The sequence below is a fragment of the Canis lupus genome, chromosome 7 (assembly GCF_003254725.2).
Source record: "Canis lupus dingo isolate Sandy chromosome 7, ASM325472v2, whole genome shotgun sequence".
Classification (NCBI taxonomy): domain Eukaryota; kingdom Metazoa; phylum Chordata; class Mammalia; order Carnivora; family Canidae; genus Canis; species Canis lupus.
This window is the reverse complement of record NC_064249.1, coordinates 79,048,003-79,073,114: the sequence shown is the minus strand read 5'-3', so window position 1 is coordinate 79,073,114 and position 25,112 is coordinate 79,048,003. Positions and strand designations below refer to the sequence as shown.

Below are 25,112 nucleotides of genomic sequence, written 5' to 3'. Positions count from 1 at the left end.
GAGGGAGAAGCAGGCTCCATGCACCGGGAGCCCGACGTGGGATTCGATCCCGGGTCTCCAGGATCGCGGCCTGGGCCAAAGGCAGGCGCCAAACCGCTGCGCCACCCAGGGATCCCACGGGACAATTTTATTCCTAAGAACTCATTTGATCCACGAGACAGAGAAAGACAGACACAGGTAGAGAGAGAAAAGCAGGCTCCCTGTGAGAAGCCTGATGCAGGACTCGATCCCAAGACTCCCAGGATCACACCCTGAGCCAAAGGCAGATAGATGCTGAGCCACAGAGCCACCCACGTACCCCAAAGTATGTTTAATAATAAAAGACAACCAACACTGTTTTTATTTTTATTTGCATTTATTCTATGCAGAATTTACTCCCGGGCCATAAGTTTTTGTTTCTTCAGTTTCTTCTGGGATATCTGGGGGTGGAGGAGGGAATAAAAGGTCAGCTGTTAGTAAGTTTCCTAGAGAAACTAGCACCATATCTTTAAAAAAATAAAAAAAAAAAGTTTGAGAATGCACAAGCAGGGTAGAGGGAAAGACTTCCCACTGAATAGAGCCTGATGTGGGACTTGATCCCAAAACCCTGGAATCATGACCTGAGCCAAAGCAAAAGCTTAACACATGGAGCCAATCAGGGGCCCTAAACTCCCAGATCTCAGCACAGTAGGTTGTAGCTCAGAAAAAAGAATGGCAAACTTCAAGTGTCTGACTCTCGGTTTCAGCTCATGTCATGAACTCAGGGTCAGGAGGATTGAACCTGGAGGAGGGCTGAGCTCAGTGCAGAGTCAGCTTGAGATTTTCTCCCTCTGCTCATCTCACTCTCTTAAATCTTTATATAGGGGGGTGGGGAGATATATTTAAGCAATAAAATCAAGAGAAGTTCATTAGGCATGAAGGGAGGGGGTCTAGACTTACTCCCAGATTCCCAGCTTGAAGAGCTGAGTAAGATCATCTACTGAAAACAAGCTATTAATTTGGAGGGGGGAAGAAGGGAAGGGCCCATTTTTCACACATGTTGCATTTCGAGTGGCTATGGACATGTGGGTAGGGCCATCAGCAGATAATAATTATATAGTTCTGATATAATGAAAATACAAAAAAGCCAATATCATACACAAATAAAACTGACCAACAACTAAGTAATCTACCTTTTTCTTCTGTGCAACCTCCTCTTCTGGTTTAGGAACAATCTGCTCTTTTTCAGTAAGAATCATCTCAATGTGGCAGGGAGAGCTCATGTATGGATTAATCCGGCCATGAGCCCTGTAGGTTCTACGTCGCATCTTGGGGGCTTTATTCACCTGGATGTGCTCAATGACCAGAGAATCTACATCTAAACCCTGGGAAGAGGGAGAATGAAATCAAATCAGCATCTTTATCTCAACTCCACAAACCCAATCACTGCAAAGTCTAGTCCCCACCTTTACAAGGCAATCCCTAAGACTTTAAAAATAGCCTATCCGTTTAGTCATTTGCTTCCACCTTTATTCTAAGCATCCTTTCTTAAATCTAAGGAACCATCAAAACCCAATGCTGTAGGCAGTTTGTAAGTGGACTAACAGTCATTAAGGGGAGTGGATGTGATAGTGTCAATTTCTAAGCCTTGATGAAAAACAGGATTTTGGCAGCACACCTTAACAGCTAGAAGGGTTACAGCCAGACCTATTTTAACTCCAGCTCTGGTCTAGATTCCCAAATGCAAAGGGTAATGGATAATACACAAGATAGATAAACCCCACTTTGTTGACTGCATTGTTTTAAAATCTGAAATTTAATGCCTCTGCGTTATGAACATCGGCAACAAACCACATTAACCACTAAGGCAATCACTGTTACCTTTACTTGTTCTTTGTAATCCTATGATTTCTATTTGTATTGACAAGTATTTTGTGAAGTTCACAAGTCATACAACCAAAAGGGTCTATGGTACCAGAAAAGTCATAGACCCTTGAGTAAAAATGTTTCTTTTGCTTGCACCGGGGTTATAAGGGAAAAAGACCATGCTTTTGAAGACCTTCACAGGCAAAATTTTGGTCTTCTGGAAATTGGAGGTAGAGATTCATATTAAAAAAAAGGGGGGGGGGACTTAATTACGGAGAAAGAAAAAGACATAAATCTGTATAACATCAACAACAATTGAACAATCATCCAAACTGTGACATATCAAGATGTTAATGGTTTGGGTACCTTAAGTTCAGCATTACTCTCCGCATTTTTAAGCATGTGCAGTAAAAATTCAGCACTCTTCTTGGGCCACCGACCCTGTGTCCAGCCCCACTGTTTGGCCTGAAAGAAATTCAAGAGAGGCAATCAGTTATTTTCCCCAATTTAAATCAGTGTTACAAGCAAGACTATCAAGGTTGCTCAGAACACAGTTTCTTTTCATGGTTAATCCAAAGGTGTCCTAAGATGGTCATCACAGCAACCAGAAAGCACCTGATTAAAGGTGGGTTCTTACCCCACCTAAAGACTTCAGATAGCAACTATGAACTCTCACCTGCGCACACCTACCAACTCCACCATTGTAGCGACGGAATGGCACACACTGCTTCTGCAAAGTGACATCTTTCAGATACTTGGTGGCTTTTCGAATATGCATACCCTTGATGGCCTGGGCAGTTTCACGGGTGTTCTAAGCATAAACAGTAAAAATTGCGAGTTAACCATGCTCAGGGATTAACAATTCTTCAGGCAAGCATTCAATTCTCTGCTTCTCCAAATGTCAACACATAAAGGTTTCCCATTCTTGAAGGGTGAGGTAAAATGAGAGAAAAAGAAAATCTGATTAAAAGCCATAGAGGATTGAAGTTAGGGAAAAATAAATCCCAAACCTCTATTAACTGTATTATGATTTTTTTAAAAAGGATTTTATTTATTCATGAGAGACACAGGCAGAGGGAGAAGCAGGTTCCCTGCGGGGATCCCAATGTGGAATTCATCCTAAGACCCTGGGGGGGGTCATGCCCTGTGCGGAAGGCAGACGTCCAACCACCGAGCCACCCAGGTGTTCCTGACTGTATAGTTTTAATCCCAGGATCTTGTAATTCTGTGTCCCTCTGTCTTTATCTCTGTGCTGGTTTCTCAGGCAGTTCTCTTGCAGTTTTACCCAATTCCATAATCCTTAATTAACGTGCTTGTTGGGATCCCTGGGTGGCGCAGCGGTTTGGCGCCTGCCTTTGGCCCAGGGCGCGATCCTGGAGACCCGGGATCGAATCCCACATCGGGCTCCCGGTGCATGGAGCCTGCTTCTCCCTCTGCCTGTGTCTCTGCCTCTCTCTCTCTCTCTGTGACTATCATAAATAAATAAAAATTAAAAAAAAAAAATTAACGTGCTTGTTACAGGGCTCATGATTTTAATCACTATCCCAAAGGTGACCGCTCAGAACAGTTTCATTTTCATAGTAAAATCCAAAGGTGTCCTAAGAGACGCATCACCGCAGCCACCTTTTCAAAGCAGCAGCAAATCCTTGCAGGAACACGTGCACGACTCTTAAAACATTAAAGATTCCCATACCTTAAAGTGAACACGAAGATTTGAACCTCTCGACTTGCATGCTAAAAAAAAACAAAAAAACAAAAAAACAAAAAACCAGTAAGTCTTGGTTAATTTGGGGTGCCTCGCTGTTCCTCTCACCCACCTCCCCCCCCAAATAAGGAACTCGTGGCTCACTTACATTTTGTAGGGTTTTCTGGGTCCAGCGAGTAGCGAACCATCTCCGGAGGTCACCTGGGGAGGGAGCAGGAAGGGATGCCGTCAACCCTGAGCTCACGGTCGCCGATGCAGTTTACATCGACTACGAGCGACGGCCGCTCAGCTGATAGCTGTTCTCACGGTTAATCCAAAGGTGTCCTAAGAAATGCCATCATCGCGGCCGGGCCTTCCTCCTGGCGTCCCCCGGACTGCGGCGGGGCTGACAGCGTGGGGACAGGGACCTCAGCGGCGCCCCCGACCCCCTCCGAAGCGGGGGCCTCGGCGCGGCAGGGCGCCCCCCAGGGAGGATGCGGCCGTCTTCCCGCTACTTCTGGGCCCGGTACTCGGAAGCGGCCCTGACCACAGGCCGCCGGGACCCCCGCCACCCCCCTTCTCGCCCATCGCGGCCTTCGGCTCCGACACGTCCCCCCGCCAAGAGGGACATCCCCTTCGGCCGGGAATCAGTAGCCGCAGGAGCCTTCCTCCCGGGGGCTGGACATCGAGGCCGCCGGAGTCAGGGCGGCGGCGATGGCGGGGGATTCAGCAGCCGGACACGCACCGCCCCGCGACACTCACCTCAGGCCGCTCGGGGGAAGAGGAAGAGCGGTGGCTCCTGGGAGAATTCATGAGAACTCGGCCTCTCGCGAGATTTCCTCCCGAAAGAACGTGATCTGACGGGAGGCGGGGCGCTGCGAGAAAGGGAATGTGGAATACGTTTTAGAGGGTCTGTAAGAGCATCACTCCTTTAGAAAGAAAAAAACGAAAAAAAAAAAAAAAAACGTGGAAGTCTGGGTGGCTCAGCGGTTAGCGCCGCCTTCGGCCCAGGGTGTGATCTTGGAGACCCGTGATCGAGTCCCACGTCGGGCTCCCTGCGTGGAGCCTGCTTCTCCCTCTGTCAATAAATGAGTAATTTGTGTTCATGTCTCTCATGAATAAATAAGTCAAATCTTTTAAAAAATAAAAAATATCTCAATATTCTCCTTTTTTCGTATCCAGAAACGCAGTTATGGATTTGAAATACCAATCAAGGGGATCCCTGGGTGGCGCAGCGGTTTGGCGCCTGCCTTTGGCCCAGGGCGCGATCCTGGAGACCCGGGATCGAATCCCACGTCGGGCTCCCGGTGCATGGAGCCTGCTTCTCCCTCTGCCTGCGTCTCTGCCTCTCTCTCTCTCTCTCTCTGTGACTATCATAAATTAAAAAAAAAGAAAAATTGAAATACCAATCAATTAAAAACAGGGTTACAGCTCTAGGACAGGACCACGTATTATGTATGAGATATAGACGAGGCGTTTATTTCTCAACATTTGTTAGATTGGATTATGTGATCATGTACCCCTAAGAGTGGTCGGCAAATGGACAACTAAGAAGATGCAAAGGATGGGATGTGATCATGATCCTCAGGAAAGTCTCAGGGGGGGACGATCACCAAGTCAATGGTAGTTCAGTGGTTGAAGAATGACATTTCTAGGTCTTCTGGTGCAGAAAAAAAACCCTGGCACTATCTCCCCAGTCTACTCGCTCAAGTCTTCTATCCGGTTATTCCCTCGCAGCCCTTGGTAGTGTTACTTAAGCGCTTGGCTTTGGGTCTTCCACTTCAAGGCGCCACCATCCAGGCAAATTCAAACTCTAAGTGAAAGAACTCTGCACGACGTTCTAAGCATTCTTGGTTCCTTTTTTTTTTTTTTTTTTTTTAAGATTTTATGTATTTATTCACGAGACAGAGAGAGAGGCAGAGACACAGGCAGAGGGAGAAGCAGGCTCCATGCACCGGGAGCCCGACGTGGGATTCAATCCCTGGTCTCCAGGATTGCACCCTGGGCCAAAGGCAGGCGCCAAACCGCTGCGCCACCCAGGGATCCCATCCAACTTTGTTCTTTTTTTGAAATTGTTTTGGCTCTTCTGGGTCCTCTATATTTCCATATAAATTTTAGGACCAGCTTATTAATTTCTACAAAAATGCTGCTGGGATTTTGATAGGGTTTGCATTGAATCTACAGGTCATTTTGAAGAGAATTGCCATTTGAAGAATAGTAAGTCTTATAAAAAAAAAAGTCTGTTTAAATCTTTTATTATTTCTCTTACCAATGGTTTGTAGTTTTCAGGGACCAAATTTTGTTCTTCAGGTTTTTGGTGTTTTAATGGTATTTTGAGCAAGATTATTTTTTTAAGATTTATGTATTTATTTGAGGCAGAGAGCATGCAGGCAAGAGGGGGAGGAGAGATGGGCAGAGGGAGAGTAGAGTCCCTGCTGAGCATGGAGCCTGCTTGGGTGGTGGGGAGAGGGGGCTCCATCTCTTGACCCTGAGATCATGACCTGAACCAAAACCAATAGTCAGATGCTTAACCAATTGAGCTACGCAGGTGTCCCAGGTGACATTATTTTTTAATTTCATTTTCGGATTTTTTCATCACTAGTAGGTAGAAATAGAATTGATTTCTACATTTTCAACTTGTTTCCTTCACCTTGCCATCTTCCTGAGGAGTCCTTCCTTTCTTGTTCCTTCCTTCCTAGTCCCCCTTTCTATTTGCCTTCTTACAGGAGCCCAGTATGTCCTGCACAATAATAAATAGAAGTAATGAAAATGGGCATCACTCTCTTTTTCCCAGTCCTGTGGAGAAAATCTCCTTTTACCAGTAAATGTGATGTTAGCAATAGTTTTCTCATAGACCTTTATCAGACTGTGGAAGTTTTTTTTATGAGTGGGCGTTGAATTTTGTCATGTGTTTTTTCTGCATCTGTTGAGTTGATCATGTGGTTGTTGTCCTTTATTCTATCAATGTGGTATATTATGTTAACTGATTTTTAATTGTTAACTAACCTTGCATTCCTGGGATAAACCCTGCTTGGCCATGGCATACTTTTTTTTCCAGTCTTCCACCTTTTCCAGTCTTACTGAATATTCTGGTCACAGGGATACTGTAGTTTTTGTGATGTCTTTGGCTTTGGTATTAGGGTAACATTGGTTTTATAGAATGAGTCAGGAAATCTTTCCTCCTCTGTTTCATGAAAGAGTGTGTGAATGGTTGGTATTATTTCTTCTTTACACATTTCATAGACTCTACTATATGTGGGATATTTTAAATTTTTTTAAAAAGATTTTATTTATTAATGACAGACACAGAGAGAGAGAGGTAGAGACACAGGCAGAGGGAGAAGCAGGCTCCATGCAGGGAACCTGATGTGGGACTCGATCCCGGGACTCCAGGATCATGCCCTAGGTGGAAGGCAGCGCTAAATTACTGGGCCACCCCGGGATCCCCCATAAATTTTTGAGGGAAACAACAATACTTGATATGAATCTGTCATCTTACAAATGACTTGGTAGACTTAGTTCATAATTTCAACATTAGCTATTTGCTACATTCCTTTTGATACCATTACATCTTTGCAAAAGTAGGGTTCCTATGGTTACAGCGTGATGAAAAGAAAGTAGCATGTAAAAATCATCATGGAACAGGAAATGAGGATGATGGTGTCCAATGTGATCCCAAAGTCTGCAAACTTGCGCAATGCCCAGAAGATACATGTATCTCATCAGTGTTATTTAAGAAGTAAATGAATTGTTATTTAAGAATAAAGCAAGTTTAAGAAATAACAATCTTTTTTTTTTCGTTTTATGCATATTATTTTTTCAAATGGCTACTAGCGATATAAATATCTATAAGTTAACAAATATAATACACAATATTATAATAGGATATAAATATTTCTTAACTTGTTGGGAACTAACTTTTTAGGAAATGGAACTGTTGGGTATTTCTTTTGTCCTATAAATATTGAAAAGTTAGTGAGATGCCAAGGGTGCTGTGAACCAAGAAAGTTTAGGATCCTCTGCCCTAGGGCAAGAGTGTGAGTAGAGAAGAATATAGGGTCTACAGTTGAGAACACATGCTCTGCCAGGTGTCAGAGAAAGGGAACAGACCAGCAAGGAAGGACTCAGAGAGAGTAATGAGGGAAGAGGAAACCAGAGAAGTTTGGTATCACAGAGGCCATGAGAAGCTTTTTTCAGTGCTGAAGTGTTAAGTAGGATGAAGACAAGAAAGTGACCATTAAGTTCTGTAAAGGGGAGGTCAGTGGTGGTCTTCACAAGAGAACTCTCTATGGAACAGTGCGATGGAAAGCCAGATTGGAGCCAGAGGACACAATAAACAGAAGGGAAGTTATACTGTGAAAGAGAACAGAGAAAAGTGGCAGTAGCTGGAGGGAAATGTAAGAATAAGAGGGTCTTTTGGGACACCTGGGTGGTTCAGCAGTTGAGAGCCTGCCTTGGGCTCAGGGTGTCATGATCTTGGGATCCTGGGATCTAGTCCCACATTGGGGTCCCTGTGAGGAGCCTGCTTCTCCCTCTGCCTGTGTCTCTGCCTCTCTCTCTGTCTTTCATGAATAAATAAATAAAATCTTTTTTAAAAAAAGGGTGTTTTAAAAATATTTTGTAAGACATGCATATGGTAATTAATTGAAAAGAATCAAAAGGTTATATGAGAAAATGAAGTTCTCTTCTGTTATGGACTATAAACTGTGTCCCCCAGAATTTATATGTTGAAGTCCTAACTCTGGGGCCTTCGAATGTGATTTATTAGGGGAAAGGACCGTTAAAGAGGTAATTAAAGTAAAATGAGTTTATATGGATGACCAATCTGATTACGAATCCAATATGAGTAGTGTCCTTATAAGAAGAGAATAGAATATCCCCCACACACACAGAGGAGCAGACATCTGCAAAGTCAAGGAGAAAGGCCTCAGAAGAAACCAACCCTGCTGACAACTTGATCTTGGACTTCTGGTCTCAGGAACTATAAGGAAATAAATTTCTGTTCAAGCCTGCCAGTTTGTGGTACTTTGTTATGGAAGACCAGGCACATCGATACATCTTCTCTCTCCAGTTCCGATACCAGCATCATAACCTTTTAGAAGAATTCTATGAATTACAGTTGCTCCCTGAATAGTATACTGTATACAATCTTCTGCATCTTGCTTTTTGTTCATCTTAATGATAAACTTTGGGAAAATCTTCCACGTCAGTGTATATAAGGTTTTTTTTTTTTTTTTTAAATAGAGTTGGGCAGCCCGGGTGGCTCAGCGATTTAGCGCTGCCTTCAGCCCAGGGCGTGATCCTCAAGACCCAGGATCAAGTCCCACATTGGGCTCCCTACATGGAGCCTGCTTCTCCCTCTGCCTGTGTCTCTGCCCCTCTCTCTGTGTCTCTCATGAATAAATAAATTTTAAAAAACTATTAAAAATTGCACTTGTAGAATTTAGAAAAAATTTTATTCTAAACAGCAATGTATGAGAGTACATGTTGTCTACACCCTTACAACATAGTGGATTGTCAACCCTCCTATCTTTGCCAATCTGATCTGTGGAAAATAGCATTTCATTGAAGTTTCAAAATACATTTTTTTTACAAGAGAGGTTGAGAATTTTTTAAAAAGTGAATGAAAAGCCATTAAAAAGCTGTAAAAATAAATAAAAAGTGTTTAAAAGCCATTTGTGTTACTTTTCTGCAAATTGTTCATACTCTTTGTCTGTCTTCCTATTATGTTGTTGATCTTTTTCTTCTTAATTTGTGGAAACTCTATGCACTAGGGGATTAACCATTTGTTCGAGTTTCCAACATTGGGGGGCAGGATGCACGAGACAGGTATGGCCAGGGCTGATGGGGTGCTAGAGGTGCTAGACCCTATGCCCCACGGCCTTTCCTGAAGGCCCCCCAAGGGCCCAAAGAAGTGAGCTCATCACCCAAAGCAATGAATGCTTGTTGGCTTTTCTCCCCGAGGCCATGGGGACGTCTCAATAGAGCCTCTGCCCTAACCTGGAGGCTCCCGGAGTGCTGCAGTGTAAGTGCCCAAGAGAGTCATGAGGCCACTCAAGCAGGTCCCTCTGTCCCAACAGGCGCAACACGGGGCACCCCAGGCCTGCAGGTGCAGGCAGGCCGGCCTCCCTCAGGGCAGCCACCTCTGCTGATTCTCCACACTTTTCGCCTCCACTCTGCCTCTGCCGAGCAGAGGCTCCTGTGTGGGCTGAGAAGGGGTCAGGGGGCACCTCGGATTTGCCCTCCTGCCTGGGGGAGGGCTTTGTAATGGCAGAAGAAGGTGCTCCATGTTCTAATTCCCAGGCAAAACCCACCCAAGTGGGCTTCCACGGGGCATGAGGAGAAAACCCTATGCATCTCATCGAAGAGGAATGGATTCAAAAGCCGTGCTCAGGGATCCCTGGGTGGCGAAGCGGTTTGGCGCCTGCCTTTGGCCCAGGGCGCGATCCTGGAGACCCGGGATCGAATCCCACGTCGGGCTCCCGGTGCATGGAGCCTGCTTCTCCACCTGCCTGTGTCTCTGCCTCTCTCTCTCTGTGTCTCTCACGACTAAATAAATACAATCTTAAAAAAAAAAAAAAAAAAAGCTGCGCTCAGCCCTTAACTCTGGAAGTTCCAAGGGGCCACGATGGGTGTGGCCTTGGTCGTAGCCTGTCCTGTCTTGCCTTGTCAGTGACAGCGTTAATGCTGTGGAAGAGGTCCGGAAACAAATAGAGGCCGAATATTGACCTTCTGCCCTCCGATAGGGGTCTTAAGGATTATACCTCAGACAGAGCCAGCAGAATAAACTGTGTGTTCCCCTGTTGTTCTTAGGAACCTGGCGTGGCACCCATTCTCCATCTCCTGTCTAGACCATTAACCAGCAAAATACAGAGTAGAATAGTTCCCTTCCCTATTGTAAGTTGGTTTGGGATAGGAAGTTATAGAGGCAGAGATGGAAATGGGGTAGTGACTGGAGGCCCCATTTTACCGGGTTACCTATCTTCCCCTTCTGCTACTTGTTTAAAACTTTCAGGATACAATTTCAGCAACAAAATTTCTCAGCCAAAACCTGTTTCCCTTCAGCCCTAACCCCAAAGAAGAAATAAAATTACAGGTGTATAACAACCACAAAAAGAGTTTCAAATATCCATCCATCCCAACCCTGTTTGTAATTTGTGTTCTGACTTTTTGCTTTGCCCAAAATGTTTTATTTCTATGTTTTTAAATCTCTCACTCTTTTTTCATTTATGGTTGTGCATTAGAAAAGGCTTCTCGGGGATCCCTGATCCCTGGGTGGCTCAGCGATTTAGGCCCTGCCTTTAGCCCAGGGTGTGATCCTGGGGTCCTGGGATCAAGTCCAACATCGGGCTCCTGGCAGGAAGCCTGCTTCTCCCTCTGCCTGTGTCTCTGCTTCTCTCTCTGTGTCTCTCATTAATAAATAAATAAAATCTTAAAAAAAAAAAAGGCTTCTCTACTCGATAATTTTAAGAAATTCTCTTGTCTGTGGGGGATACTTTACGGCTCTATTTCTCACGTTTGAATCTCATATCCATCTGTGGTAAAGCTTGAAATAGCTTTTTCTCTTCGTTCAATAATCTTTGCTTTCCCTATAGACTGGCAATGCTATCTTTATCATATGTTAATTTAAGGGAAGAGTTTAAAAGCTGGGAGACCTGGAAGAATGGTCGCACAGCTGTGCATCCTCCAATTCCGAGAGAGAAACTGACTCTGCAGAAAAGAAGGTATAATAATTAGAGCCGAGTTCTTGAAAAGGAGAGCAGGGGTGGATCTGGGGCCCAAGCGACCCGGGGGAGAGGTGGAAACCCTTTGTCCGACGTAACAGGAGAGGACCTGCAGACTGCGGCCTGGGTGCAGGGAGTGTGGTAGGGTCTGGTGGTAGGAGGGTAATAGGAAGATGGGTGGTTGACGCGGGACAGTGCTTACTCCAAGCCGGGCATGGTTTCAAGCATTTCATGTGGGTTTTGTCACTGAGAAAACGTTAAGGGTCTTCTCAAAGGCCCAATGAGGCAGGTGTCCTTACAGTTCATGTTCTCTGAAAGCAATAGAGGGATTTGGGAGATGGGCTGCTTACTGACTCTTCCAGGGAGCATATGCCCCATTTAGTGTGGGTTTTGGAGTCAGAGACTCTGAGGAGTCTAGGATTAGCCTAAGAAGTGGATGATAATAAAATCGGGAGAGATATGGCCCTGGTGGTAAGAGGGCAAGTGAGTAGATCCTCTATGAAAAGAATCTGGCAGTAGAAGGTTGTAGATGTTTTTGCAGCAGTTGGATCTGAAGGCATCACAAAGTGCAAGACTGATTTCTCATAGCGATGAACATAAGAAGGAACGTATTCCCGATAGACCTAAATATGCAACTGCCATAACATGCCCCTTCCTTTTTTCCAGCATTATCTCTAATAGTTCACAGCATGGGGTTAATGGCATGGACACTGGAGCCAGACTCCCTAGTTTCTTCTTCCTCCTTGTCAGGGGCTGCTGTTCACTAGCTGTCTGACCTGGAGACAGTTATTCAAGTTTCCTGTGTCTCAGTTTCCTTGCCTTTATTTTTCCTATGCGTACAATAGGAATGATGATAATAGACCCTCCCCTGTGGGGTTGTTATGAGGATTAAATAAGTTAATATTTGTGGAGCACTTAGAACAGTGCCTGGTACATAGAAAGTGCTGCATAAGGAGTCATCACACGCAAAGTTAGTGTGTCAGAGAAGGATTTCTTAGATGAATAGCATGACATTATGGATTTCTTTTTTTTTAAAAAAAGGTTTTTCATAGCATTTTTAAGTTATGCTGCAAAGTTATGGATATTTTGGAATACTTTTTAGTGGTAGTTTTGTACCCCCATCTTCTTGGAGGGCATTGTTTCAGGGTATAGGAAATACTTTCTAAGTTATAGCAGTGAACATCACAATGGTCACTAAAGCATGTATGTGCTCACAGTGTTGAGGGAAAGCAGTCACAGAGAAAAGAGCACCATTGTAGGGTACCTGGGTGGCTCAGTTGGTTACGTGGCTACCTCTTTGTTTCAGCTCAGGTCATGATCTTGTGGATCCTGTGGTGGTGGGATCTAGCCCCACATCGGGCTCTGCATTCTGCACAGAGTCGACTTTATATTGTCTCTGCTTCTCCCTCCACCTCACACACACACTCTCTTTCTCTCAAATAAGTAAAAAAAAATCTTAAAAAAAAAAGAGTTTTGATTGTATTTATATCATAAGACTTCATTGATATAAAAGACATAAACTGATATTTTCTTTTTCTTTTTTTTTTAGATTTTATTTATTTATTTATGAGAGACACACAGAGAGAGGCAGAGACATGGGCAGAGGGAGAATCAGGCTCCCTTCAGGGATTGTGATGCGGGACTCGATCCCAGGACCCTGGGATCATGCTCTGGGCTGAAGGCAGACTGCAGCTCCCCAGGTGCCCTTCAACTGATCTTTTCTGTAAGAAATCAGTATACTGGTTGCCTCTGGAGGGAGCAGGATGCACCAAAGGAGGAACAAGGTGGCTTCTGAAGGTGGGTGCTGATGAAGTTCTATTTCTTGATCTGGGTGCTGGTTACACAGTTTCTTAGCCTGCATACTAATCCAGTTTATAAAAGCTGATAGAATTGTACACATATGATAGGTGTCTTTTTTCATATATTCATGATTTTTCAGTCTTCATTCATATAAACTTTTAATACTTTATTTTAATTTTTTTAATGAAAATTTTCTTTTTTTTTTTATTTTGTTTACTTATGATAGTCATACAGAGAGAGAGAGAGGCAGAGACACAGGCAGAGGGAGAAGCAAGCTCCATGCACCGGGAGCCCGATGTGGGATTTGATCCTGGGTCTCGAGGATCGCGCCCTGGGCCAAAGGCAGGCGCCAAACCGCTGCGCCACCCAGGGATCCCTAAACTTTTAATACTTTAAATAACTGTGGGCATTAGTCTTCTATGGCTGCCATAACAAAGTGCTACCGACTGAGTGGCCTAAAGCACAGAATGTTAACAATTTTTCTTTCTGTTGCTCCTGAATCCATTTGACCAAGAAGCTGCTGTGCATACAGGGTGGGCCATGCACTGTGTATCGTAGATGCCCCAGAGTGGTCTACTGTTTAAGTAGGAAGATAGCAAGACACGGAAACATTCTGTAAAGGAGTAAACACAATGCAAACCAGGTTATAAAACAACCCGAATTCACGCCCCAAAGGGTTGTGCAGATCTCAAGTGGTGTTGCAGACTGTGTCCTAGGGCACAATGAAAGTTTTAGGGCAGAAGGGACAACATGCCAATACTGGTTGAATTAATATGACAATAAATAGCCTTTAAGGGTTTGGCCCACCATGTACTGGGTCAAACTGGGTTAAATTGGGAGAAGTGTTCTTACTCTTGAAAGCAATATTGCGCTGTATGGTAATTAACTAGAATTTAAATAAAAAATTGAAAAAAAATTTGGAGAAGGGAAAGAGATTGGCATTTGTGATACTGGGGATTGTGACCATATACTTTTTCCATTTGCTACTTTCTGGAACTTCCTGAATGGATGAGGTGGGTGTCCTAGATTGTTCTTCCCAGAAAGCCGAGTCTGAGGCAGAGATTAAGTCGTGCTCATGGATACACTACTATGGAAGGGAGACAGGGCTGATCAGAGGACAACATTAGGCTGTGATGTGGTCCCCGTGAAAGCTTCAGCCAGCACTCCAATCCCTCCCTGGGGGACCTCTGGAACAGATGTTCCTTCAGAATTGTCCCAATTCTGGGTGGGAGCTGGACCTTCATACTGCCCATGGATCCATCTCTGGATGTGGGCTTCCCCAGGAAAGAGACGTGACCTTGGGTGAGGCGGTTTTCTTCAGCGAATCCTCAGAGAGGACTGCCAGATGGAGAATAAGTCTTTCATCCTTGAAGAGAGACTAGGGAGGCCCATCTCAGTGTTCACCACAGTGAGCAGTATTGTTTCATTTTACAGAAAAGAAAAGCAAGGCTCAGCGGGGCGTGATGGGGATTCGAACCCGGATCTACCTCAAAGCCTGTGTTCTTTGTCGCCCTCCTTGCTGCTTGGAGGGCGTTCTGCACAGTCCTGCCTTCCTGACTGCTCTGCGGTGACCTCCAGATTTCCTGGGCACCCTGGGCTCACTGTGGCTATCCTCACTTCCCCCTCCTGCCTCAGGGCGGTCCGCTTCATGACTAGCGTGAAGCCACTTTCTAGCTTTTGCAAGGCTCCCCAGGGCCTGGCCCACACTCCCACCTTCTCTGTCTGCTGGTGCCGGCATTCATCAGGAGGAAACTAAAAAAAGGCAGTTGAGGAGGATTATTTTGGCTCTGAGGTGCCAGGTAGACTGGGAAGACCGGGAACCCCAGACCGGATTGTGGCAGGGCCCCCAGAAAAATGAGCAGATATTCAGACGTGAGGTCATGTGTTTGGCAAAGGTGAAGAAGGGGGAAGTAAAACAGCAAATGCGGGATCCCTGGGTGGCGCAGCGGTTTGGCGCCTTCCTTTGGCCCAGGGCGCGATCCTGGGGACCCGGGGTCGAGTCCCACGTCGGGCTCCCGGTGCATGGAGCCTGCTTCTCCCTCTGCCTGTGTCTCTGCCTCTCTCTCTCTCTGTGACTATCATAAATAAATAAAAAAAAATTTAAAAAAAAAAAAAAACAACAGCAGATGCCTTTGGGCTCCTCAAACGTGATGGAAACACACTGCCCTGACACTCCTACTGGCTTCCCCACCGTCATGGTGACCTCTGGAACTTCATTTACTATGTCGATCTCCAGGAAGCAGCAGGAAACAACAAACTCTCAGCCTTTCACAGTGGAGGCCATCCTCCCCTCTGACCTGACGAGTCAAGACATCAAGTGGACCCTGCGGGAGTTTGACAGTTTGGCCAAACAATTGTTTCTAGTTGAGGCCATCCACCTCTGGGGGGGAAAAATCTGTCCGCTTGGTCATTCCATTGGTCAACATGGATTAGTCTGACCATCTTCTCAGAAAAGAATGTCTTTGGGGGATTTTCACACGCGTGAATACTCCATGTTCTGTTGTTTAGCATCATCTTCCGTCTCCCTGGCCCTTTGTCTAATACTCTTGGAGGGGGGGGCTCCTGGGCCCCTAGGGGAGCCGAGGGAGGGGAGTCTTAATCCTTTGGCAGAGATTTACTCTGCTCCCTCCAGTCTAAACCTCCTACGGTGCCATTTGAGCTTCACTTAGAAATGGGCTTTATTTGTCAAGAAAGGGGAATTCTTTTCATGACAATAAGGAAAATGTAATCTCTCATTCAGGGGATTGGAGGCCTTTTCCTGGCCTCTCAGGATGGTGGGCTGCTGCTGCCCCCTCCTCCCTGCTGCCTGGTCCGCCTGGTCTATCTCTCCTGTACCTCCCAGAGCTAACATGGGGTGGAGGGGATCACCTCGGGGGTACTGGCATCTAGGACCTGGGCATGGAATTCCCAGCACTTCCCTGCTGGATGTCTCAGGGCAAGTTGTTTAGCTTTGCTGAGCTTTGCTCCTTCCTCTGTAAAAAGGAAGATAACAAAGCCAATTGCACTGGGTTGCTAAGAAAATTAGAAGAGAAAGTTAAAAAAACATTGTGAATAGCACAAACGAGATATTCGGTTGATGTTGGCTCATTCTGTCTTTCTCCTTACAATTTATTCTTGGACGTCACCTGATCAGAAACTTTTCCCAAAGCAGGGATTTCCTCTATGACATTCTGCAGTAGTTATCTTCTGAGTGTCCTCCAGATCCCTCCTCTGGTGTCTGCACCTGCTCTGTGCCCCGTGAAGCTGAGCCTCCCCACAACCACCCAGTCCTCCTCAGCTCACTTCTGGTTGGCTGTGGCCAGTGGTGAGCAGGGGCAGGAGTCTGGATGTGAGGGGGAGAGAAGTCAGGCTATTTCTCCCCAGCTCCCTGCTGCCTTGGCTTGCGGCTCCGGAGAGGCTCCATCCCTCCCAGGCCACAGCTCCCTGCCAGGTACCCCTCCTGCCAGGCTCAGATTTCCCTGGGATCTATTACAGTGTCTCCTTTCCTTGTCCCATCAGTCCTGGGTGTGTAAACATCTCTCTGTTGTGAGGTTTCTGGGCGTTTCCATGTCCTTTGTTAGTTTGCCCACATCTCTTGAGTTTCTTAAAGCTTCTTCTAGTGAACTTTCCGTACGTAATCATGTCCTGTTGGCATATAAATGGAGGGTGTCCACTTGCTATTTGAATACTTCTAGAGCTCAATATTTGTCTTTTTTCACTGTCATTTCAAAAATAAAGATGTATATTTAGGCTGCATCTAATGCATGCTGAATGCTATGCACACTTCATCACACCTCTTCCCCACGATGGCTTTGTAAGAGAGGTTGTACTGCCCACGTTTCATGGACGATGGACTTAAGACTCAGGGAAGTTCTGCAAGTTGCCTTGGATCCTGCGGCTAATAGGGGGCACAGGATGCACTCTCCATTACACCTGACTGTCCTGGAGGAGAATGCCAGAAAGGGGAAACTAGAAAAATGGGGAAATTTGCCTTCGTTTTCACAATTTTACCTAAGGCTAGACTGGAAAGGAAAACCCTTAATATTGTTCATAAAAATTTGTGCGGAGTACGTTCTGCTGCGGGGTGGCTGAGTGACACCACGGGCCACTAGATGGCACCAGTTTGGCATCCAGTAAAGCTCTTCTCCATCATTTTTTGTGGGCAAAGCATGAGGGTGGCTGGTTCTGTTTACCTTGATGTGTCAAGGTGACTTTGATCTAATGAACTCCGTATTTCCTCCAGACTGGGCTGACTTTTTAACCCCCCCCACCACCGCCCCCGTAGTTGAGGCTCTAAGTGGGCGGAGAGGAGGGTGGGAAAGCGAGGAGACAGAATGATAAAGCCTCACTCCAGGGGAACCCAGGGGCCTAGAGGGAAACAGTCAACAAAGCAGCCTATAGGGAAACTACTGACCTGATACCCAAACAAGCAAAACTCACTCAAGACGGTGAGACAGTTAGAGCTGGAATGGTCCAATGAGGTCTTCCAGCCCAACCCTCTCATTACCCAAACTTTCTTCTGTTGCTATGTAACAGAAAGTGATCCCCAACTTACCCAATTGGGCAAATAAAAAACACTGTCCTAACATCTCTTGCCTGGTGGCCTTCCTGGTGGCAGGGGCCTTTTGTAAGGCGCCTAGATAAAGTGTGCAGCTTTTGCTCCTCTCTCTTTGTTTTTGAAGGAGATTTCTTTTTGCCCATGTGACATTCTCTAGACAAAACTTTCAGGTTTTTTTTTTCTTTAAATTTGTGATTTAAATGTTAAAAATAGGGAGCACATTCATCTGGTTTGAAGAATCAAAACAATATAAAAAACATCAAATAAAAAGTCACTGTCATCTCTTTCCCCATCTGACTCCTTCACCCCGCTCCTCAACCCATAGGTAACCACCATTGTTACTACTTCCTGAGTGTTCTGTAGGCAAATACAACCAAATGTAAATACAGAAATAAATAAATATATATATATATATATAAATTAAAAAAATTTTTTTTTCAGGAAATTGTTCTGCATTGTTGTTTCCCACAGGTGCCAAATTCCCATTTTCCCTTGCTCTCAGCGATGGTTTCTGTAGTGGCCCATGTTTTTGAAAGAAAAGGTTGAGCCCTAAGGTGTGATAAGTACCAGAAAACTGCCTGGATGGTGCGCCTGTCCTGGAAACGGTGGAAGCCGTTGTCACTGCCTCTAGTCCAGAGCTCCTTATCTGTCCCAGATCCTGGGGCACCCCCTTCACTCCTGGAGGAGGGCTTTGTCCCCCACTTCATGAGCCCTGCAAGAGATCCTGTGCCTGTGTAGCCTCCTCACTTCAGAGCTTCTTGACCTGTCCCATCCTTCCCAGGGCTTGCTCCTTCCAGCCCCGCCCCCCTCCATTCAGCATCCTTTGGGTTCCCATTCTGCTTTTCTTTTTTATTTTTTTTAAGATTTTATTTATTTATTCATGAGAGACAACAGAGAGGCAGAGACACAGGCAGAGGGAGAAGCAGGCTCCACGCAAGGAGCCCGATGCAGGACTCGATCCTGGGACCCCAGGGTCACTCCCTGGGCCGAAGGCAGGTGCTCAGCGACTGAGCCCCCAGGGCCCCCACTCTGCCTGTAGACATACTCAGTTCCTCTTTCTCTTCCCTCAATGCTTTGCTGTCCCTTTTTTCCCCTTCTGCCATGAACATTCCCCAAAGACTATCTCCTGAGACTTCTTCAGCCCTTGGTGCAGTTTGCCACGGGTTAGTTGGCACCTAGGATGCGTGGGTAACGCCTGGATGGGGAAAATTCAAAGATAAAGAAGTGGTCCCCGCATGTAACACTCGAGCCCAGACCTCAGTTGGTGACATCAGGCATGGGATGGGTGGGCGGGGAGATTTCCCTGAAGGGTCCCTCGCAGCTAGTAACACAGGCGCATTTTCAGAGCCCTGGAGAGGCATTTGTTTAACACGAAGGATTCTAGGTCCCAAGTATGTTTTGAAGATTAGTGACAAACTAGAAAAACTAGAAAAACTAGAAAAACTCTGAGGAGGGTAGAACATTGGGCGGGGATTGGGTGCTGGTGGAATGTTATATGGGAAGCAGTAAAATGGGAAAAAACAACAACCAATAACAGTTATCGTCTGTCAAGCACTGACTGAGAATTTTGCTTATGTTATCCCAGAGTGTGTCAGAGTATCACTTCCTGGTGATGCACAATAATACCACAAACCTCGTGGTTTAAAACCACACACAGGTTGCGTGTGTCAGGAGTCCAGGCAAGCTTGGATTGTCTTTAATGCTGCGACCAAGGTCGAGGTTCTCATCCAAAGGCCTGACTGGGAGAGGATCTGCCAAGTTCACCTGGTTGTTGGCAAGATTCAGGTCTTGGCTGGCTGTCGCACCGAGGGCCCCAGCTTCTTGCTGGCTGTCCCCTGGAGGCCATTGACAGTTCCTAGTTCGTTGTTGGCCAGAGGCTGTCCTCAGTCCTTTGCCTCATGGGCCTCAACCACATGGTGGCTTTGCTTCATCAAAGCCAACAAAGGTAGTGTCAGTTAGCAAGACAGATATTAGACCCTTATGTAACATAGTTATGGGAGTGATACCCTTTCACCTTTGCTGTATTGTATACTTGGGAAGCACGTCACACGTCCTGCTTCATACTCAAGGTGAGGAGATTGTATAGGGCATGAGACCGGGGGATGGGGTGTCACAGGTGACATCTTAGGGTCTGGATGCCCTAGCATCTTGGGATCGGGCATTTAAATCTATTCTCACTATACATGTGCAGGAAAAGAAGATGAGCATATTAAGTAACATGCCTGAGTGTGCTTGGACAGAAAGTGCTAGACGAGGGGTTCCAAACATGGCCTGTCTGACTTGAAGCTCATGGCTACTACCTTACAAAGGTGACTTGTGGGTGTTTGACTCAGGTCAGAGGTGGTTCTCATGCTGACAGTCTTCTGGAACTTTGGCTACCACATGGACGAGGGTGCAGACAGAACTAAAATCAATACTGGGAATTATCAGGAATAGATTTAACCTCACATAAAGGATTCCTACCACTTACAATGACCTCAGCAGAGGAAGTGGCCTGTTCCTTTCATGACTTGAGTTCAGCTGGCATCCAATGGCAGCATGAACCCTGTCCCGGACACCAGAGGGAAGTCCATCATGGGACGGGAATCTGTGGGGTAGGAATCGAGAGCTCAGCAGTGGAGACTCTGTAGCTCCTTGAGGACATTAACAGTGGACATTGCAGAACCCCGCAGCCAGGTGGAGGGAAGGTCCCAGGTGAAGCTGAACAACCCTCTGCTTGTGAATCTGCCCAGGACCCCTCCAAGAGGCCCCCAGAATGCTTCTCCTTGTCCCTACTGATGTCTGCCCAGGAGTAAAGGTCAAGATGATGACAGCAGTTGTTCCCATTGGATGTACCCTCAGAGGCCTCCAGAGACACTTTTTTTAGACTTTATTATTCTGACTGTGCAGATAAGGATATTGACCAACCAGGAAGAGAAAGCAGAGGCCACCGTCCAGTATCTCTTGGCAGGTCACACTCAATTCTTCCCTGCTCACATCAGCTGGGGTTGCAACAGCTCCAGGTTACACTGTATCCGAGCTGGTCACCCCATGGCAGGATCCTGTCCAGTTGGAAGCCCCAGGCCAATGAGCTGAAGTGAATACCTCACCTCACTATTTACTGCTCCTAGAACAAATTCCTTGTCTCGCTGATAATTCTTTGTGTGTAGCTGCAATTGTGCCAAATGTTACCAGTTCTGGAACAATGTGCATCACTTTGCATAAATAATAGAGCTTCTTTAATTAATTAATTTATTTTGCTGAATAGAATTACTGTTACTTCCTCTAGGAGTTTCTCACATAAAGTTAGCCCTAAGTGAAAGCTGTTGCATCATCATATTAATCCGTTGGAGCCAGATTCCTATGGGGGGGCCAAGGGCCTATAGGTCAAAGTTGTCCCTTCAGATCCTGATTCAGCTGCTACATGATTAAAGCCTGGCTTGCTGATCAAATTCCCTCAGGCAGAGTGTAATTTGAGGAAGGCAAGGAGTGAGTGTATGCACACATACGTGTGTGTCCTGTGGGGACAGGGAGCAAGCCCTCTCTTTCTCCCACTGTACTAGGTGGACTGGTTTGTTCAATCTCTCCTTATGCCTCTGGGCCCTTGTGCCTGCTGATGCCCTCGCCTGGAAAGCCTGGTCCATTTCTCTCATTTAATGAACAGAGCACCAACGAAGGTGTTGGGGAATCCGGTTCCCAGCCCCAATTCTGGCGTGGATGTGCAGGGTAAACACTGGCCCAAGCACCTGGCCTCTTTGAATATTCATTCCTGATGTGTGGCAGGAAGTATTTGTTGACTCACCCACCGCCCCCCACCCCAACCCGGACAATGGGAAGACCTGCCTGAACTACCCACCTGGCTGGGTAGTTGTAGGGATTAATGATATAATAAAAGTTAACGCAGGATTATTCTTGACTCCTGTCCATCACTGGTGCCCAAGCCAGGGCCTTCAGGGACACTCCAGCCCACAGCTAATGCTCCTCTCTGCGTTGTCACTTATTTAGCCTTATACCATTTTACTAATTTATGACCTATTTATGTGTGTGCTTTATCTAATCCTCTTGTACATAAGCTCTTTTTCTGCACCTTTGAATTCTTTCAATGCCTAGTGTGATGCCTTAATCATAACCGGGTTTAGTCTTTGTGGGTTGAGTGCTTAATTGGAGCTGGATCCATGAAGGGAGATTTATCTTGAAGGGATCACCCAATGTAAGGACCTTAGGTTTGTGATCACTTTATGCTCACTTTCATGGTGGAATGAAGAATGAATAACACAATCTGAATGAATAATTCAGTGTGTCATGAGTTGGGAAGGGAGAAAAAAGCAGGGTATCTATACGTGTTGTTTTCAATCGTCTTGACTTGCATTGCCTGGGCTGACTTGGTCAAACAATAACAGCCGGGGGTAAATGTTCAAACTTATTACTTGGTTCTTGGAGACAAAGTAGCTGGCTCATTGACTCTCCTCTCCCTTCACAGAATATGCTGGCCTCCGAGGCAGTGACAGGGAACTGGACCGAGGCCAGTGGGGTCCCACCGGGGAGGGAACAGCAACTGGCCGCATTCTCATTTTTGTCTTGTCGGTATAGCCTTGTTCATAGAGAAGGTGCAGGAGGGAAAAGACTTGGAACATTGAGGGAGGAGAAAGGAAAGACGGATGGAGAGGAAGGGCCAGGAGCACGTAGAGGACCTATGGGCTAATGCTCAGGGAGTCGTCTGTGGGACGACTGCAGGAGGCTGCCCCCTGCGGATGGGCCCCCAGGGGAGCTCAGCAGGCAGCAAAGTCCCTCACTCTGCCTTTGCCAGAGCCTGGGCTCAGAGATTCCAGAGAACCAGAACCAACAGCACTTACATACGGTAGCTGTGGGGATTAAATGATAGAAGCTGAAGCAGGATTATTTCTTGATTCTTGATTATTTCTTGACTTGGTACACATATAGTGTGTGAGAGAGCAAGCTATTCATTTTGTTTTAAGGAATTGGTTTCCACAATGTGGAAGCTGGTGAGTCCAAAAATCTGCAGGTTAGGTTGGCCGGCTGGGGACCCAGGGAAGAATTGCAGTTCGAGTCCAAAGGCTGTTTGCTGGCCGAATTGGCTCTTCCTCAAGGGATCTCAGTCTTTTTTCTCTTAGAGCCTTCACTTGATTAGATGAGGCCCACCCAAATTACAGAGGATAATCGGCTTTGCCCAGTCGACTAATTTAAATGTTAATCTCAGGGCACCAGGGCAGCTCAGGGGTTGACTGTCTGCCTTTGACTCAGGGCGTTGACACCAGGGTCCTGGGATCGAGTTCCACATCGGGGTCCCCGCAGGGAGTCTGCCTCTCCCTCTGCCTGTGTCTCTGCCTCTCTCTCTGTGTCTCTCATGAATAAATAATAAAACTTTAAAAAAATGTTAATCTCACGTAAAAAAATACCTTCGTAGAAACACCTGGAATACTGTTTGACCAAGTGTCTGGGTACCTTGGCCCAGATAGATTGACGTGTAAAACTAACCATCATATCTGGGAAGGGAAGGCAGAACCAAGTCTCGAGGGAAGGGAGTGGTGGAGGAGCTTCTCCCCACCTCCTTCCTTTGTAATTATTAATTTATGTATATTTTCTTTTCTTTTCCTTTTAAAAGATTTCATTTATTTATTTGACAGAGAGGGGAGAGACAGAAGCAGGTCCCTCTGCTGAGTAGGGAGCCCCAGGCAGGGGATCATGACCATGACTCCTGCTGAAGGTAGGCATTTAACCCACTGAGCCACTCAGGTGCCCCTTTTCTTTTCCTTTTAAAGATATTTATTTATTTAAAATATTTTATTTATTTTTTCATGAGAGACACAGAAAGAGAGAGAGGCAGAGGGAGAAGCAGGCTGCCCGCAGGGAGCCCGACATGGGACTCGATCCCGGGACCTCTGCGTCATGCCCTGGATGGAAGGCAGGCGCTCAACCGCTGAGCCACTCAGGTGTCCCGAAGCAGCCCTTTCCTTACGAAGGCCCCTGACGTCCCCGATGCATCATTCAGGTGACTGCAATAAAGTTTTTCTGACAGAGTCCCTAATCCTCACAGTCACACCATTGCCTTCTTTCAACCTTTCTCTGCATAACTAGTGTTTCTCTCCCAGGCTCCACGTCTCCCTCCAGTAAGAAATTAATCTCCCTCCGGTTTCCTGAGACTCCACTGAATCGGATGGTGTCCGCCTGTGTGTCTTTCTTCCCCCCAAACGGGCTTCTCCAGATTCCGCCGGGCCTGCTCTTTGCTGAAGACAGCCTGCATACTTTTCTAAGCTTGTTTCAGAGGCAGGAGCATTCAGATTCAAATTTCTCCCGACACTTGGCTTCAAAGTGACGGAGGAGAATGAATTGTAGCCGGACGGGCTGCACAATACTGCTGCCTGGCAGAGGGTTTTGTCGGCCGCACGTCCTGTCCCCAGGCAGGCAGACGGCCTCGTTGCTCCGGGCAGGTGTCGTGGGGGGCCACGGCAGGCGGTGAAGGTCGGGCTACCTCCAGGCTCTTGAAATAAGTTCCCGCAGCCCGGGGCCTGCATGGCGTGCTCACGGAGGGGCAGCAGGAGCCCAGAGACTCGGAGAAATCACGCCGCCAGCGCTGCTTGTAACAGATGAGGACATGGAGCCGCCTCTGAAAAGCCAGCTCCGGGCGGCACCCATCACCCCAGGGGGCCTGTGCTCTGAGAGCATATGCAAAGACGCACACTATTGGACACACTGCGTGTTTGGGTTGGGTGCCGGGAAGAAGGTATTCTGGGTTAAGGATCACTTAGGATGATGCCTGTGAAACTTTCTTTCTCAGCAAGCTGGGCAAACAAATGCCAGATGTTTTGATTTCCTTCTCTAGGAATGCTCAGCCCAAAACATCCCGCCGCATCCCTGATTTTGGCTGGACTGACTTTAAAATCACTGCATTTCAGGGGCGTCTGTGAAGCGTCTGCCTTTGGCTCAGGTGGTGATCTCGGGGTCCACATGAGCCTCACACTGGGCCCCTGCTCACTGGGGTTCTGTTTTTCCCCTGCCCTTGCCTCTTCCCTACCTTTGGCTTGTGATTTCTCTCTCTCACATAAATAAATACATACAATCTTTTTTTTTTTTTAAGTCCGTGCATTTCTGGAAGGTGCTGGTTGGAATGTGAGGGATGAGTCCAGCCACCTTTTCTTTTTTAAAGATTTTATTTATTTATTCATGAGAGACACACACACACAGAGGCAGAGGGAGAAGCAGGCCCCATGCAGGGAACCCGATGTGGGACTCAATCCCGGGTCTCCAGGATCACGCTCTGGGCTGAAGGCAGCACTAAACCACTGAGCCACCCGGGCTGCCCCAGCCACCTTTTCTGAGAGGAGCCTGGGTTTTCCAGATACCAATGTGAGTGTAGACATGCTTATACTTCCTGTAGCTACCAAGTAAGCTTCATTCTCCTCACATGAGCGGGTGGCGCGCATCCCTCGTGAGACAGGAAACTCTGTCCCTCGTGAGAACTGTAAACTGAGACCTGACACCCACTGTTCACTTGAGGGTCGATCCAACAGAACTGGGACCAACTGACCCAAGGCAGGAAAGGGCC

The 25,112-nt window shown here is 46.5% G+C and overlaps 1 protein-coding gene and 3 non-coding genes across 4 annotated transcripts; all 4 read right to left on the bottom strand.

Annotated features, from left to right (window-relative positions):
- Window positions 1–331: 331 nt before the first annotated feature.
- RPL17 (ribosomal protein L17) lies at window positions 332–4,352 on the bottom strand. Its single transcript, XM_025429627.3, has 7 exons — window positions 4,271–4,352; window positions 3,678–3,730; window positions 3,518–3,558; window positions 2,501–2,635; window positions 2,191–2,289; window positions 1,152–1,343; window positions 332–419 (listed from the first exon to the last, which is right to left on the bottom strand). The coding sequence occupies exons 2-7, from the start codon at window positions 3,715–3,717 to the stop codon at window positions 372–374; spliced, it is 555 nt and encodes a 184-aa protein (XP_025285412.1). The 5' UTR covers window positions 3,718–3,730; window positions 4,271–4,352; the 3' UTR covers window positions 332–371.
- LOC112648973 (small nucleolar RNA SNORD58) lies at window positions 2,363–2,428 on the bottom strand. The gene has a single exon (XR_003129408.1). It is a non-coding gene; the product is annotated as a small nucleolar RNA SNORD58 (small nucleolar RNA).
- Window positions 3,378–3,443, bottom strand: LOC112648974 (small nucleolar RNA SNORD58). The gene has a single exon (XR_003129409.1). It is a non-coding gene; the product is annotated as a small nucleolar RNA SNORD58 (small nucleolar RNA).
- Window positions 3,810–3,875, bottom strand: LOC112648975 (small nucleolar RNA SNORD58). The gene has a single exon (XR_003129410.1). It is a non-coding gene; the product is annotated as a small nucleolar RNA SNORD58 (small nucleolar RNA).
- Window positions 4,353–25,112: the final 20,760 nt, after the last annotated feature.

What these genes read in the sequence shown, in the direction of transcription:
- RPL17 (XM_025429627.3), bottom strand. Translation starts at nt 3,717, where the DNA reads ATGGTTCGCTACTCGCTGGACCCAGAAAACCCTACAAAAT. An exon ending in ATCTTCGTGTTCACTTTAAG is followed by an intron (nt 2,636 to 3,517) that starts GTATGGGAATCT and finishes GTTTATGCTTAG; the next exon opens with AACACCCGTGAAACTGCCCA. An exon ending in AGGTTGCACAGAAGAAAAAG is followed by an intron (nt 420 to 1,151) that starts GTAGATTACTTA and finishes CTCCACCCCCAG; the next exon opens with ATATCCCAGAAGAAACTGAA.